This window comes from Cryptotermes secundus, unplaced genomic scaffold, assembly GCF_002891405.2.
Source record: "Cryptotermes secundus unplaced genomic scaffold, Csec_1.0 scaffold248, whole genome shotgun sequence".
Lineage (NCBI taxonomy): Eukaryota > Metazoa > Arthropoda > Insecta > Blattodea > Kalotermitidae > Cryptotermes > Cryptotermes secundus.
In genome coordinates this window covers 985,317-998,614 of record NW_019737984.1, presented here as the reverse complement: position 1 = coordinate 998,614, position 13,298 = coordinate 985,317, and the positions used below count along the sequence as shown (strand labels likewise).

General features: G+C 35.8%; 1 protein-coding gene across 2 annotated transcripts in view; it reads left to right on the top strand.

Annotated features, from left to right (window-relative positions):
* Positions 1-12,646, top strand: part of LOC111870586 — a 107,189-nt gene extending 94,543 nt beyond the window's left edge. For both annotated transcript variants that reach the window (XM_033753905.1, XM_033753906.1), the window contains 6 exons: positions 912-1,103; positions 2,356-2,597; positions 2,999-3,269; positions 5,823-6,061; positions 8,535-8,721; positions 10,422-12,646. In XM_033753905.1, coding sequence (XP_033609796.1) covers positions 912-1,103; positions 2,356-2,597; positions 2,999-3,269; positions 5,823-6,061; positions 8,535-8,721; positions 10,422-10,660 — 1,370 coding nt within the window. In that variant the 3' untranslated portion in view covers positions 10,661-12,646. The remainder of the gene's footprint in view (positions 1-911; positions 1,104-2,355; positions 2,598-2,998; positions 3,270-5,822; positions 6,062-8,534; positions 8,722-10,421) is intronic.
* Positions 12,647-13,298: the final 652 nt, after the last annotated feature.

Here is a 13,298-nt window from a genome sequence, read left to right as displayed (position 1 = left end):
AACAAGTCCTCCGGGAGGGACTTTAAGCCGTGGGTCCCGTGTCGTAGATTTACGGCAAGTAAAAGAACCTCATGTCTCTAGGAGACCTCTGAGCAAAATTAGGCAAATTTCCCACCCAAGTAGTTTCCAATTCCTCCAGTAGATGGGGGAAGTATTAGGTACCACTGCCAGAGGAGGTAGGAACCTCGCTGGCAGAAAGGAGCTGATAGTAAGCACCAGTACTGGTAGGGTATGGAGACAGTAGAAATTAAAGGGGGACGCACAATGGACCACTAACCAGTCTAAGTGCATGGGGAAACCCACCCCCTCAATACGGAATATGGAATGACTTTGTCTTTCTAAGTGAGTGCTGGTACAGTATCTTAAAATAAGTAAAAACTACCTTGCTCCAAATCCTAAGCTACTAACGAATCATGATCTTTCCATCTCATTTTATGTAATTGAAACACCATCATTAAGCTAAAAGTTGGTCATAAGAATCAACGAACAGACTGTACACATACCAAATTAAGAATAAGATCTCTCTATGTCCAGTTGTGTAAAAATTATTACACCAATTTAAATAATTCACATGAAAGGACTGAAGAAGCTATGAAATGAGAATGAAAATGCCTGCTACTTGTTTCTTACTGAGATTGGCATCTGAATTCATTCATTCGTTGTAATATGTATTTAAAAATTTTATTCTTGAAAATATTAATGAAATAGAAACACACTCGCTAAAGCAGACAGAAATAATATATGTCTCAAATGTTCACTACATTGTAAGCATTAATATTTTAACAACTTATATCTTAGCATCTGTAGCCCATAATAAAAATGTTGTGTTAAGAAGTCATACAATTTTAAAGTAAACACGACAGACCCAGTGTTATGGTTTTGTGCAATATTTTTTATGTTCTTTGTTTTAGGAGATGAACATATAGAATGTGAATCTGATGATCAATGCCTGGACAATCAGTACTGCAACCTTGTGACAAAGACCTGTGATGACCCTTGTTCCATTCAAAAATGTGGAGAGCATTCTTTCTGCAATGCTTCAAATCATAAAGCAGAGTGTCACTGTGTTGCTGACTACTTTGGAAATGCATACATTGGATGCAGTATGTAGATTTGTGCTTATTATGTATTCTTTGCTTGTAGTAGAAATTTCTACTGTAGATAAATGTAGTAGAAGTGGAATTTATCAAATGAAAAGCCTGGATTGTCCACTAAAGTATGTTGGACACAGAGGAAGAACATTTAAGACCAGATATAAAGAACACATTCACAACAGAAAAAGTAACAATAGTAACTCCGGATATCCAAGTCATATATTGAACGCTGGACAGACATATGGCATTGAGAAGTATCTTATTTACAAAACCATTAAGGAAAATCTACATATGAATGACACTAATATTAATACACACACCCTGTATTTGAATAATTATACAAAATTTACACAAAATACCACCATTCCCCACTCTACACAACCATGGCATATAAATACGGAAACAAACACACCACATCTGCACTAGTGAAGACAACACCACATGCTGCTAGAGGGAACAACATACAAACAAGGGGCATGTGAGTATAAAGTAAACCAACATAACATATCATAACCTTAACAACAACAATCAAAACAATATTAACATGTGGCATTTTGAAAATTAAAGTTTGCAGACGTAACAGACCAACGGGCTAATGAACAGAAGAGCAAGCTACCGGAACAAAACACATGGAGAGAAACATATAGTTCTAAACAAATGGATGATGTCCCTTGTAAGGTGGAATACAATTTCACCAAAGTGGTGAAAATTTTAATGAATTTTATTTTATTTTATTAAGTGCATTACAGCATGTGATTTTACCACATATTAATGCAGTGTAGCAGTTTTGATATATTAAGACACCTGAAGATGGCCATCTATGGCCAAAACATGTTATGTTAGAGTATAAGTGGAAGAAAAAGGAACAATTGACGGACTGTGTTATACATAGACATTTTAATGATATATTCTTGTAAGTCTTGTAGGTCTTTGAGATGAAAAATGCATACCCAGAATTTTAATTGTGATTAAATAAAAGAAGCAACCACTTTGGAGCTCAGGATATAAATTGGAAGATAATGTTCAAATGGACTTAAACTGTGTAGAAGTATGGATTGGATTCAACTACCTCAGGATAGAGTAGAGAGGCAGATGCTTGTAAACTCATTATTGAAATTTTGGATTCCATATAAGATGGGATTTTCTTGACCACCTAAGCTTCTCTCTGCTTCTCAAGAAGTGACCTACTCCATGGAGTTGGTCACGTTCATAGTACTTTAATACTGTCTAGGGTCTCATGAAATTTAATTTCAATTTGCAGATCTCAAGTTACGACCCCGTACGGATTTCCCACAACCAAAAATGGAAGTGAACTGTCTGTCAGATGGAGTTCAAGTGGGAATTATATTTATTAAACAACAAGGCTTCAACGGTGTTCTTTATGTGAAAGGACACAGCAGAGATGAACAATGTCGACGGGTAATCACCCTGTCTAAAGATTCCCCATCTTACACAGAGATCTTCAAGGTCAACTTTGGCAAATGTGGACTCATCCATGTTAATGCAAGTACCATATATATTCATTTCTGCGTGTTGTTTGTTTCACTACAGCTTAAGTTTATAACATTTTTTTTTTCCTTTTTTCATAGACAAGGCCTGTTTCAGTCTCAAATTTATACTTGAAATTATCATGCAGTTGCTCTGCATAAGGCATTCAATTTGTATTAGGTAAATGTATAGTTTTTTTATTGCTAGTGGGGTGGGACTAAGTCCCTTGTACTGCGGCCACTTCTGGCCTATTGTGCCAGGAATTAAATGTATAGTTAGTATTATAATGCGTAATCATTTACATTAAAACACATCAGAATTATCCATCATAACTATGGAACATGGTTAAAAATAGGCAAATGTAATTCAAGATGTTATCAGTTCATTTCTTGTAACTGAGCTTGTTACTTTTTCAGGGTCAGGCAAGCTTTGTCCTTGTCATCCAGAAACATCCTGAGCTTGTGACATTCGAAGCCCAGGCCTATCACATAAAATGCGTATATCAGACTGGTGAACAGAATGTAACCTTAGGCTTCAATGTATCCATGTTGACAACAGCAGGAACAATAGCTAACACTGGTCCACCACCCACATGCATCATGAAAATTATAACTCAGACAGGACAGGAGATAAACCAAGCTGAGATCGGAGACAATCTGCAGCTACAAGTTGAAGTTCAGCCAGCAAGTGAGTAGCTTCCCCCCCCCCTCTTCCCAGTAAAAGATATGACAGTAATGATTTTCAAGTATAATTGCATAAAACCTTCATTACTTTCATGCAGCCATGGGTTATAGTAGAAACATTCCTGAATGAGCCACCCACATAAGCTGCACTGAATATTACTCAAATTTAAACTTGGATCTCATCATCTACATTTATCCATGAAGCATGGCAAGGTCTACTGTTATTATGTGACACAAATCAATCATGCTTGAAGCTATTAGCAAGGGAAGTAACTAGAGGGTCTTTCTCTTTTAAATGTTTGCAGTCTAATTCTCAAAAATGACCAGTTTATAGAAAAAGTATTACCATAAAAATTTATCTCAGTCATTAGTACATTGCTGATGTTTAATTATTTTTCTTATTGCATGTAATAATTCATGCAGATTAATTAACTTTCTTCATTTTCTGCTACTCAAGCCCAGAGAAGAGTATTGTGTTGTTCAGTTTTACAAAACAGGTTGCCTCTTCTTGAAAAGCTTATAACACTATGTTCTTTGATTTTTTTTTTTCAGTATAGTCTGATTGTACTATTTTGGACTTCACTTATATATATTAATAACATTCAGTATTAAATTAAATCAAAATCTATAAATACAACACAACATTTCTTTTAAGTAAACTTTCATTCAGAAAAAAAATATTGTTACAATTTATGTAGAGATTTTAATTTAACTGGGAAAACAGTGTCATCATTCAAGTAAATAAAATATTTCCTGTTCACTTCAATTACCTTTCTCCTTTCCCAGCTATTGGCTTTGTATTGCTGTCTGCTACTCTTCATTCCTACTGCATATTTTTCAGCACAATTGTATTTTAAATAGGCTATTGTGGCCTGACATGGGGACTTAACCATCAACTATAATGTTGTATTTTTCAGTGAATACATCCTTTTGTGTATCATATATTATTTCTTACTGAAAACTGTCATAACACAACAATCAATAATACGTGTAACAACTTTTAACTGTACTTTTCACTATGTAACTGGTTATTTAAGACTTCAACTTTTATTGTAATTTATATTTTATATTCACTCGTATCATTTTATACCACTGTATACACTTGGAAGTTTAGCACTGTTTCCTATATTTGAAATGCAATTCAATAACAAAAAGTTTAATGTATTTGCCTGATGATGGCCTTTTGAAGGCCATAACATATAGCAAAAATATTTCTTATAGCTACTTATGTGTATTATTGATTGTTGTGTTATGATGGTTTTCAGTAAGAAACAGTATACGAGGGGCAGTCAAAAAGTTCCCGGAATGGTGGTATAGCACTCTAATGGTAGGACATACGGCAATGCTTACCTAATAGCCTTCAAAGTAGGACCCTTGTGTGCACACACACTTGCTCCATCAATCTTGCCATTGCTGGAAGCAACGGTGGAAGGCTTCTTTTGGAATCTTCTGGAGCTCAGCCGTTGCATTCGATTTGATGTCCTCCATGGTTGTGAAACGTGTCCCCTTGAGGCCCATTTTCAGAGTAGAGAACAGCCAAAAGTCACTCGGAGCGAGATCCAGAGAGTACGGTGGTTGAGTGATGACAGGAATGTTTTTCTTGGCGAGGAATTGCTGCACAACAAGCGATGTGTGGCTCAGTGCAATATCATGATGCAGAAGCCACTTGTCGTGCCACTTCCTCCAAACTGCATCTCGCAGCCTCTGCAAAACTTTCAGTAGAAATGGCCAGTAACAGTACCAGCTCCATGATGGTCATTCTTTGATCACATCAAATCAGTTGCCGCACTTTTCCAATCATTTCTTCGGTTCTGGATGTCGAAGGTCTCCCACTGCGCTGGACATCCTCTAATGTCTTCTGTCCATTCTTAAACCAGGAAAACCAGTTGTAAACTGCAGATTTCTTTAGTGCAGTATCACCATAAACTTGCTGCAGGGCCAATAGCGTCTCTGAAGTAGATTTTCCAAATTTGCACATGAACTTGATGTTCACACGCTGTTCAAACTGCGACATTGCGCCGAATGACCAACACTTACGTCTAATTCAAATGGAACAGTAACGACACTGCACACTGAAACCTGTCCGGACCTGTTGTGCCTGCGAGCAGACATGCTGCGCTTCCCACCACAACAGTTTGTGCGCTATCTTATCTCTCGTTCTCCGTCTGCAGGGGAATTCTGGGAACATTTTGACTGCCCTGCATATAATGTTATATATATGGGAAACTGAGTTCCAATTTCTGTACATAAGACCTACAAACTTTTCAAAAGCAATGTATACACAACTTGGTGACATCATGTGCTCATAATCTCAAGCAATACAACAAAAGCACTAGTCTCAGAAATGTGTGAAGTAATGTGCACAAATGTTCAAATAAGATAATTTTGGATAGTTTGTGAATTTTCATTATTCATTCTTCCTCTTCACTTCAACTTTATACTGCATAACTGTGAGTGTGCTCTACTGACGATGGTTTGTCATGCGGTAGTAAACTTCAGCAATTTGTAACATTTAAATTAATACATTAATTTGTTACTTATTCTGTTCAAATTTTAGGTATTTATGGTGGATTTGCACGTAGTTGCATTGCCAAAACAATGGAAGACAGTGTAGAAAATGAATATGTTGTAACGGATGAAAATGGTTGTGCAACTGATCCTACAATATTTGGTGAATGGGATTACAACCCTGACACCCAGTCTTTACTGGCCAGTTTCAATGCATTTAAGTTCCCAAGCAGTGATAACATCAGATTCCAATGTAATATCCGAGTTTGCTTTGGAAAATGCCAACCGGTAAGTACTGTATAAGACAGCGAAGGCAGACCTTGTGGTACATTGTTTGTTAGTGCTTCTAAATACTAAAAGAAAGCCCCTTTAATATACATTTATATTATCTATAGAAGGTTTTCATTTATTCTTCAGTATGTCATAGTTCAAACCAAATATTCTCATTTTAAATTTCTTCCATTTAAGGTTCTCCCCAGTTCAGCTTCAGATCTATCAACTGCCATAGATGTTTTAAATTGTAGTTTCATCGACCATAACTATCATCTTGAATTTTGAAAATATGTAAGGTTTCTTATAATCATACAAATTAGTGTAAACCCTGAATTTAGGCAATTTTATAGAACTGTACATTGTAAGGCATTCAGGCAGGAAGACAAGGGAAGTATATGCATCAAATTTGAAAATTAGTGCATTCTAATATATAGTTGCCAAGGAAAGGATGCAAGGATGTGTTGTATCTCTAGATTATCAGATTTCTATTTATGTACACTTTGATTCTCCTAATTACTAGCAATTATTTGAGCATACCCAACAAGGCAGGTCATTCTGCATCTTGACAGGGAGGTGCAAAGGAGGCTTTCACATTTCCCTTTCCACCTTCTATCATTATAATGCATTATTGGCCCTCTTTGCATGCTGAACACCCACCACATCATTCCCATATTCAACATACCATCCCCATACAGGGTCTTACCATGTACCTCATCTTCCTGTTCTACGATTATTTATTTATTAGTTGTTAGAGCATTAATGTTATTAAACCTCTACCTCACCAGCAAGGATTTTTCCTATCTCCATGGTTTTGGTGCAACTTATGTGCAATTTATATGTCCAGTAGGAAACTCAAGAGATGAAGATTGAGTGGATCCTCCTCACTGAACCTTTATGCAAATTCACGTTAGATCCTTAGCCATAATGCAGTATCCCATTCAATGCCTACAGCCATCAGGCTGTATGACCATTGCTTTCAGTGTGCCATGCTGACTTGTTACTGCTGACTGGGAGCTGAGATATAATCAGCCATAAATCCTCTGGAGCCATGTAAGCTTCTTAGGCATACATATGTCTGCATGACAGACTGGGAAGTCATGGTAGAGGCATAAAATCACAGCTTGCTCATTGTGTAGGACTTGCCTTTAGGGTTATTTCTTCAGATCGTTTCATGGCTGAGGTCTCCACACTGGCACAGACCAAAAGATTTATGTGTCTATCTTCACTTTGACTCCCCCTTCCCAGTGGCAGGCTGATGCTGACTGTTCCTACCAAAATGGCTCCAGTGTGCCCAAAATTACTATCACTACTATCACTACAAGGTAAATCAGAAAAATCTGCTGTCCCAGCTACAAAGACTGTCCCTGTTATAATGCCGGTACTGAGATTGATAACAAAGAGACTCAGAGTTTCAGGCATGCAGAGAATACAATGAGAGGGGCAACCCCAGTTTACCGTATTTACGCATGTATAGGCCGCAGCATAATTTTCAGACAGAAATTATAGAAAAAATAATTTTCTTGGAATATTATTTCAGGAGTATTACACCCTGTATTACTAATTATGAATATATTTTTTTTTTAAATGAAGTGTGATTTTGAATATTTCGAATATAAGCCGCACCCCAGTTTTCCTCTTGAATTTTTGGCAAAAAAATGTGCGGCCTATACATGCGTAAATACGGTATATTCAGAAGGCTATAGACACAGTCAAGGATGTGTCCCAATTGAAGAATTGTATGCTCTTATTGGAGGTGCACAACAAGGAGCAAGCAGAGACCGTTCTGAAAACCCAAACCTTTGTGTCTGTGTATCCCCTCTATCATTGCGAGGCAGTGCCTCAGTAGACAAGTTCCTGCGGCAATAAATACACATACAACAATAGAAGAACTGTTGGATGCAGTATTTTCTATGCAGTCCATGTCTTATCAGATAATCAATACCATTTTACACATTCTGCAGGAATTCCCACATTAAGATAAAACCCACCAAGCATTGCATCGTCATGGAAAGTTATTCAGTGTTTTAGGAGATGATCATCATAATGTATCTAGCGTTGTGGCATTCCTTCGTGGTGCAAGGGTTGGCATCGTTATTTAACTCACGTTATTTTATTCCAAAGTTTGAGACATTTTACCTTTGTTGTTTTTAAATCTGACTGACCCATATGAAGAATTCTTAACTCAATTTCTGCTGCTTTTTTACTCTACATTTTATTTGTGCTATTAGTTGCACCACATTATGCCATTCACACATGTTACATGTTACTAGATTTTATAATCTCTTATTTACTTCAAGTTTACCCAGGCACATACAGCATAAATACATGTTTGCATAAAGCTGAAATGACTAATATAATAATTATACTGGAAATGTCATAAAATGAAACTACATGAAGCAGGAATGAGAAATAGACCCTTTACTTCCATTGAAACTGTGAGGTTAACTTAAGTTAATTTTTTTTATTAAAATATATTAAATTATTACAGGTGAACTGCCGAGGTTACAATGCATTTGGACGACGACGACGTGAGATTGCAGAGCCTCGAAACAGTACAGATGTTGGTGTATCAGAGTCTGTTTATGAAGGTCAACTGAGAGAAGAAATTACCATCCAGTCAAATGCTATTCTCACATTTGAAAGGCGTGAGGAGAGATTTGTTGATCCAACAGAAGGTATTTTATAATTTTCAGTGACACTATTGAGCATCAGAGTTGTTACCTCTACACCTCTTACTGGAGTACAGTAGTCATTTGTTCTGGCTTCTATGAGTAAAAATTTATAATAAGAAGATTGTTTCTTTCCCCTGGAAAGTTCTAGTCATACGGCAACTAAAATAAATAACAAGTGGTTTGCTAAAAGGAAAAAGGAAAAGTATCAATTGAACAGCCTGGCAATGCATGTCTCTTGAGTAAGGCACTGTGTTCTGTCAGTAATATATTATACATTGGCATATTCCATAAGATTGACAAATAAAAATTAACTATATACAGGGTGTCCCAGGAGGAATGTGCCAGACTTCGGGAAGGTGTTCCTTATGTTAAAGTATGCCGATATAACCCAAAACACCTATGTCCAAAGTTGACTGGTTATGGAGATAATGGCCAAAGAAGTGTGAAACTTTGACAGGTGTTACACACTTGTTGATTACCAAATATATATTAAAACTGGGAGGAATACGTGGTTTCTGTAATGTTAATAATGTATGTAACATCAAACTAACTTGTGAGTAACATGAAGCCATTAAATTGAACTACAAAAATCTCTTATGCCATGTCATAGTTGTCATTAGGGTTCCAAGCACTATACATGACACATGAATGGCAAGCACTGATGTAACATGGCTGACTGCGCATTCTGGTATGCGATTGTATGCAGCTAGTGTGAAGCATCATCACCACACTCAAGGACAAACATCGATAAGACTTGTCAGCTGACAGGTACAGTGCGTGGACCCACCAGAAGACCACACATTTCTTGGGCCATTATCTCCATAACCGTTCAACTTTGGACACAGATATCTTGGGTTGTATTGGCATACTTTAACATAAGGAACACCCTCCCGAAATCTGGCACATTCCTCCTGGGACACCCTGTAGATTATTGTCCCCAACTCAGTTTGTAGAAAGACCAAAGGTCGTTTTCATTATTTGTGAAATACAACAATATAAATCATTAGAACAATATAAACTACCAAAATCTAAAATTCGTAACTAGAAAATCAAGATTCCACATTTCTGTTATCAAAAATACAGTAAATCAGCTGTCTTCAGAAAAACAATTATTGAATTTTTGGATAATGGATACTGTAAAGAAGTTCAATAATTATATTAATATACTGTGACATATGAACGCACTCAATAAACACCCTGTGATACACAGCATGCAACAGTGGAACAACGAAGTTGTACAACCCGCTTCTCTACAGCAGCTAGCTGAACACATTTCCATGCAGATATAATGGCATTACATTCCAACAGTAAACAAATGTCATGTGATCACTGTCTCCTGTTGTCATGTCACCGCAGGCAATGAAAACACAGCCTCCTCCATTTTTGCATAACCTAGCAATGCACTGTGTTTACAGAGCTGTTGCTGGCAATGCATTGATCAGATCTGTTACAATACCATCATCACAAACTTTAAGATCTCTTCAGAAGGTTTTAGAGACTCATTAATCATAAAAGTGTTATCTTTTTTTTGTGTTTTGGGACCATTTCTTTGGTAATAATTTGCTGATGAATTTCATTTAGTTATATTAATATATTATTATTTTGTTGTTATTATTGTTTGAAAATGTCTTATGAAGATATGTTTCTGTATTGTTATTTCTTTAAATGCCAAGATTAATTGTCCTTACTAATTTATTTTGCAGCACCTGATCTGCAGCAGATGGAGGACATATGTGTGTCAATGATAGGCTTCATCATTGCTTTGGTGATCACAGCACTGTTAGCGCTTGTAGCAGTAGCTGTAGCAGTGTCATGCTGGCTGATGGCCTACAGGAGGAAACCCAAGACAACAGGACCTCTTCCCCATCCACCTGAATTCCCCAACCCACTTTTCACAACACCAGAACCTGTAGCAGAGCCATCACCAGACTACCTCTCTTAATGTGACTGTATAAACAAGTGAAACCAAAAACATAGGACATGATGTGCAAAATCATGAAACTATATTTAATTTTAGCAGGAGATTCACTGGTTAGCGATGTATCACTGAATTCAAGAAGTTAACCAATCCACCGATAGTGACTTATGCCATTTATGAAATGGATGATGAGTTTTTTATGATTGATTTTTATACCCTGACACCGAACTTTAGCCGATTTCTGTAGTGTACAATGTCAGTGAGATAGAGGGATGAAGTTTCACAATTTCATTGTCAACCAGAAATATTAACTTCTTCCCAGTACAATGAATCATCTTCCTCTTAGTTGTGCACTATGTTTTGTTATGTGAATGTTTGTTTTAATTGTGCTGTGTTAATGAGAAATATTGAAAATGCATTGTTGATTGTAGATGTTGGTGTCAGAAACCCGGTGAGTAATATAACGATCTTGAATGTATTTTCGTAGTAGTCATCTCCTCCGATGGCTGTATGAGAAACTTACAATGATAATGTAGTATTGCAGGCAGGGGATTTTTTTCTTTGGTGGTGGTAGCTAATTTGTATATAATTATTTAACACTGTAATTACTTTTCTATATCAAATTTAGAACATTCTTTTCTTCTTTAGAATTTCTTCAGTTGAACTCCTTTCAGATTTGGTGCTAATTCCACAAAATATTTCCATTCTGCACCCCTTAATACTTACATTTATGTCTAGAGGTCATTCCATCTCCATTAAACTGCAAAGGTAAAAGTGTTAAGCCATTGGAGGATTTGTGAGTTTTATATATGACTATAAATATAATATATATTATAAATATTAAGTGTATAGAGTGCAAGAATATGTGTAATGTATGTTCTAGAGTAGAGTGTCCACTCTGCTCTTGTGTGAAAAGACTGGGAGCAATGTGCTTATCATTTGTTTTCCTCCACTTCTACTAAAGAAAAATTGATTCATTAACATTCCGTATACATATGCTTCATGTAATTCTCCCAGTCCTTTCCACATCATGTTGTATATTTAATTTGACTGCTTGGAAGAATTTAAAATCTTCAAGTTAGTGAAGGAATTCAGGATCCAGTACTCTTCAACAAAATCATCATCTCAATTTGCCAAATACTGTGATCCTAAAAGGAATCAATGTTGTGGTGAACTGAGATAAAATTATTATTATTATTATTATGTGCTTAACCATATTAATTTCCATATATGGTTGTTACAGAGACTGCCAGTTTGATATTTCATTTTTGTACTTTCATAAGCTTTGAGCTTGGAGGTTAATAACTTCCCTGAATACAACTGTGAACCATTCTGAAAGTGGGCATGCATATCACCTCATAAGTAGGGAGTTTTCCATTAATAGTTACCAAATATCTAATCAGAGTTTCTAACATAAGCACATTTCACATTTATCTCTGGATGTGAAATTTTGAAATGTTCAAATGCTAATTGTAAAATATGAAAACAGCTAACAATGAGTAACATTTGTTCTGCAATTTAAAAAGTGATTACCCTTTAAATTACTATGGTCAGCTTTTCTCCTGCTCTGAAGTTATGAATGTAGAAGTACTTCAGTAGAACAAGAATTGTGTCCTTTCCATTTTTAAATTTGACATTTTATAAATATTTTTATATTTTTATTGGATCACTTAAAATGAAAGTCAAGCATCTGAATAACACAACCTTTTCCTAAATAAAGCATTAAATATACGTGTATATTTCTACACATTCACATTTAATTTGATTCTAACAAATAATAAAAGAAATTGAAATCTACCACAATCACTTTATATCTACAGCATTTGTTATACAGAGTGTAGTATATTTTAATTTTTCTGTTAGAATCAAGTTAAGTGTTTATTTCAGTTTAACAGTATATTTGAAACATCATATTTGCCAACAAATTGTAAACAGTGTAAGATCTAAAAGTTGGTACATTCCTACAAGTATTATGTTTTTGGACATTATCCATCATCCTGTCTATTTTCTAAAAAATCGTCCTGTTTATTTTTCAAAAAACAACGTTTCGGAGACTGGATTCTGTCCCCATCCTCAGGTAAAACCTACCCAGTTGGGTCTAATAGTATTTGAGCTAGTCCCTATCTCTGGACTAGCTCTATCTGTTGGACCCAATGGGTAGGTTTTACCTGAGGACAGGGACAGAATCCAGTCTCCGAAATGTGTTTTGAAAAATAAACAGGGCGATTTTTTTAGAAAATAGACAGGATGACGGATAATGTCCAAAAACATAATACTTGTAATACTTATAAAAAATGTATTAGAAAATGTATAATTTACATTTGAATATTTTACACATCATCATTCAAGAGGTTTGGCCATCCAAATGTTTAAGTAATGTGCTTCTGTTGGGGATTTTGGTGGGAGTAGTTTTCTAAGATTGCTGTCAATGTTTTTCACAGTGTTAAAAGTATTTGTGAGTGTTTCTCTCATTCTTTGTTCTTGTAGAATAATTTGATAGTTCCTGTTTCATTGGCTAGCCAAACAGTCATGGCTTTGGAAAAGGAGATATGCCATGCCCATAATCATGAATGTACTAATCACACACAAATCTTAATATTTTATTTATAATAATTTCTGTAATACTCTTTCCAAATGTTTACTCTACTCTGTAATACATAAC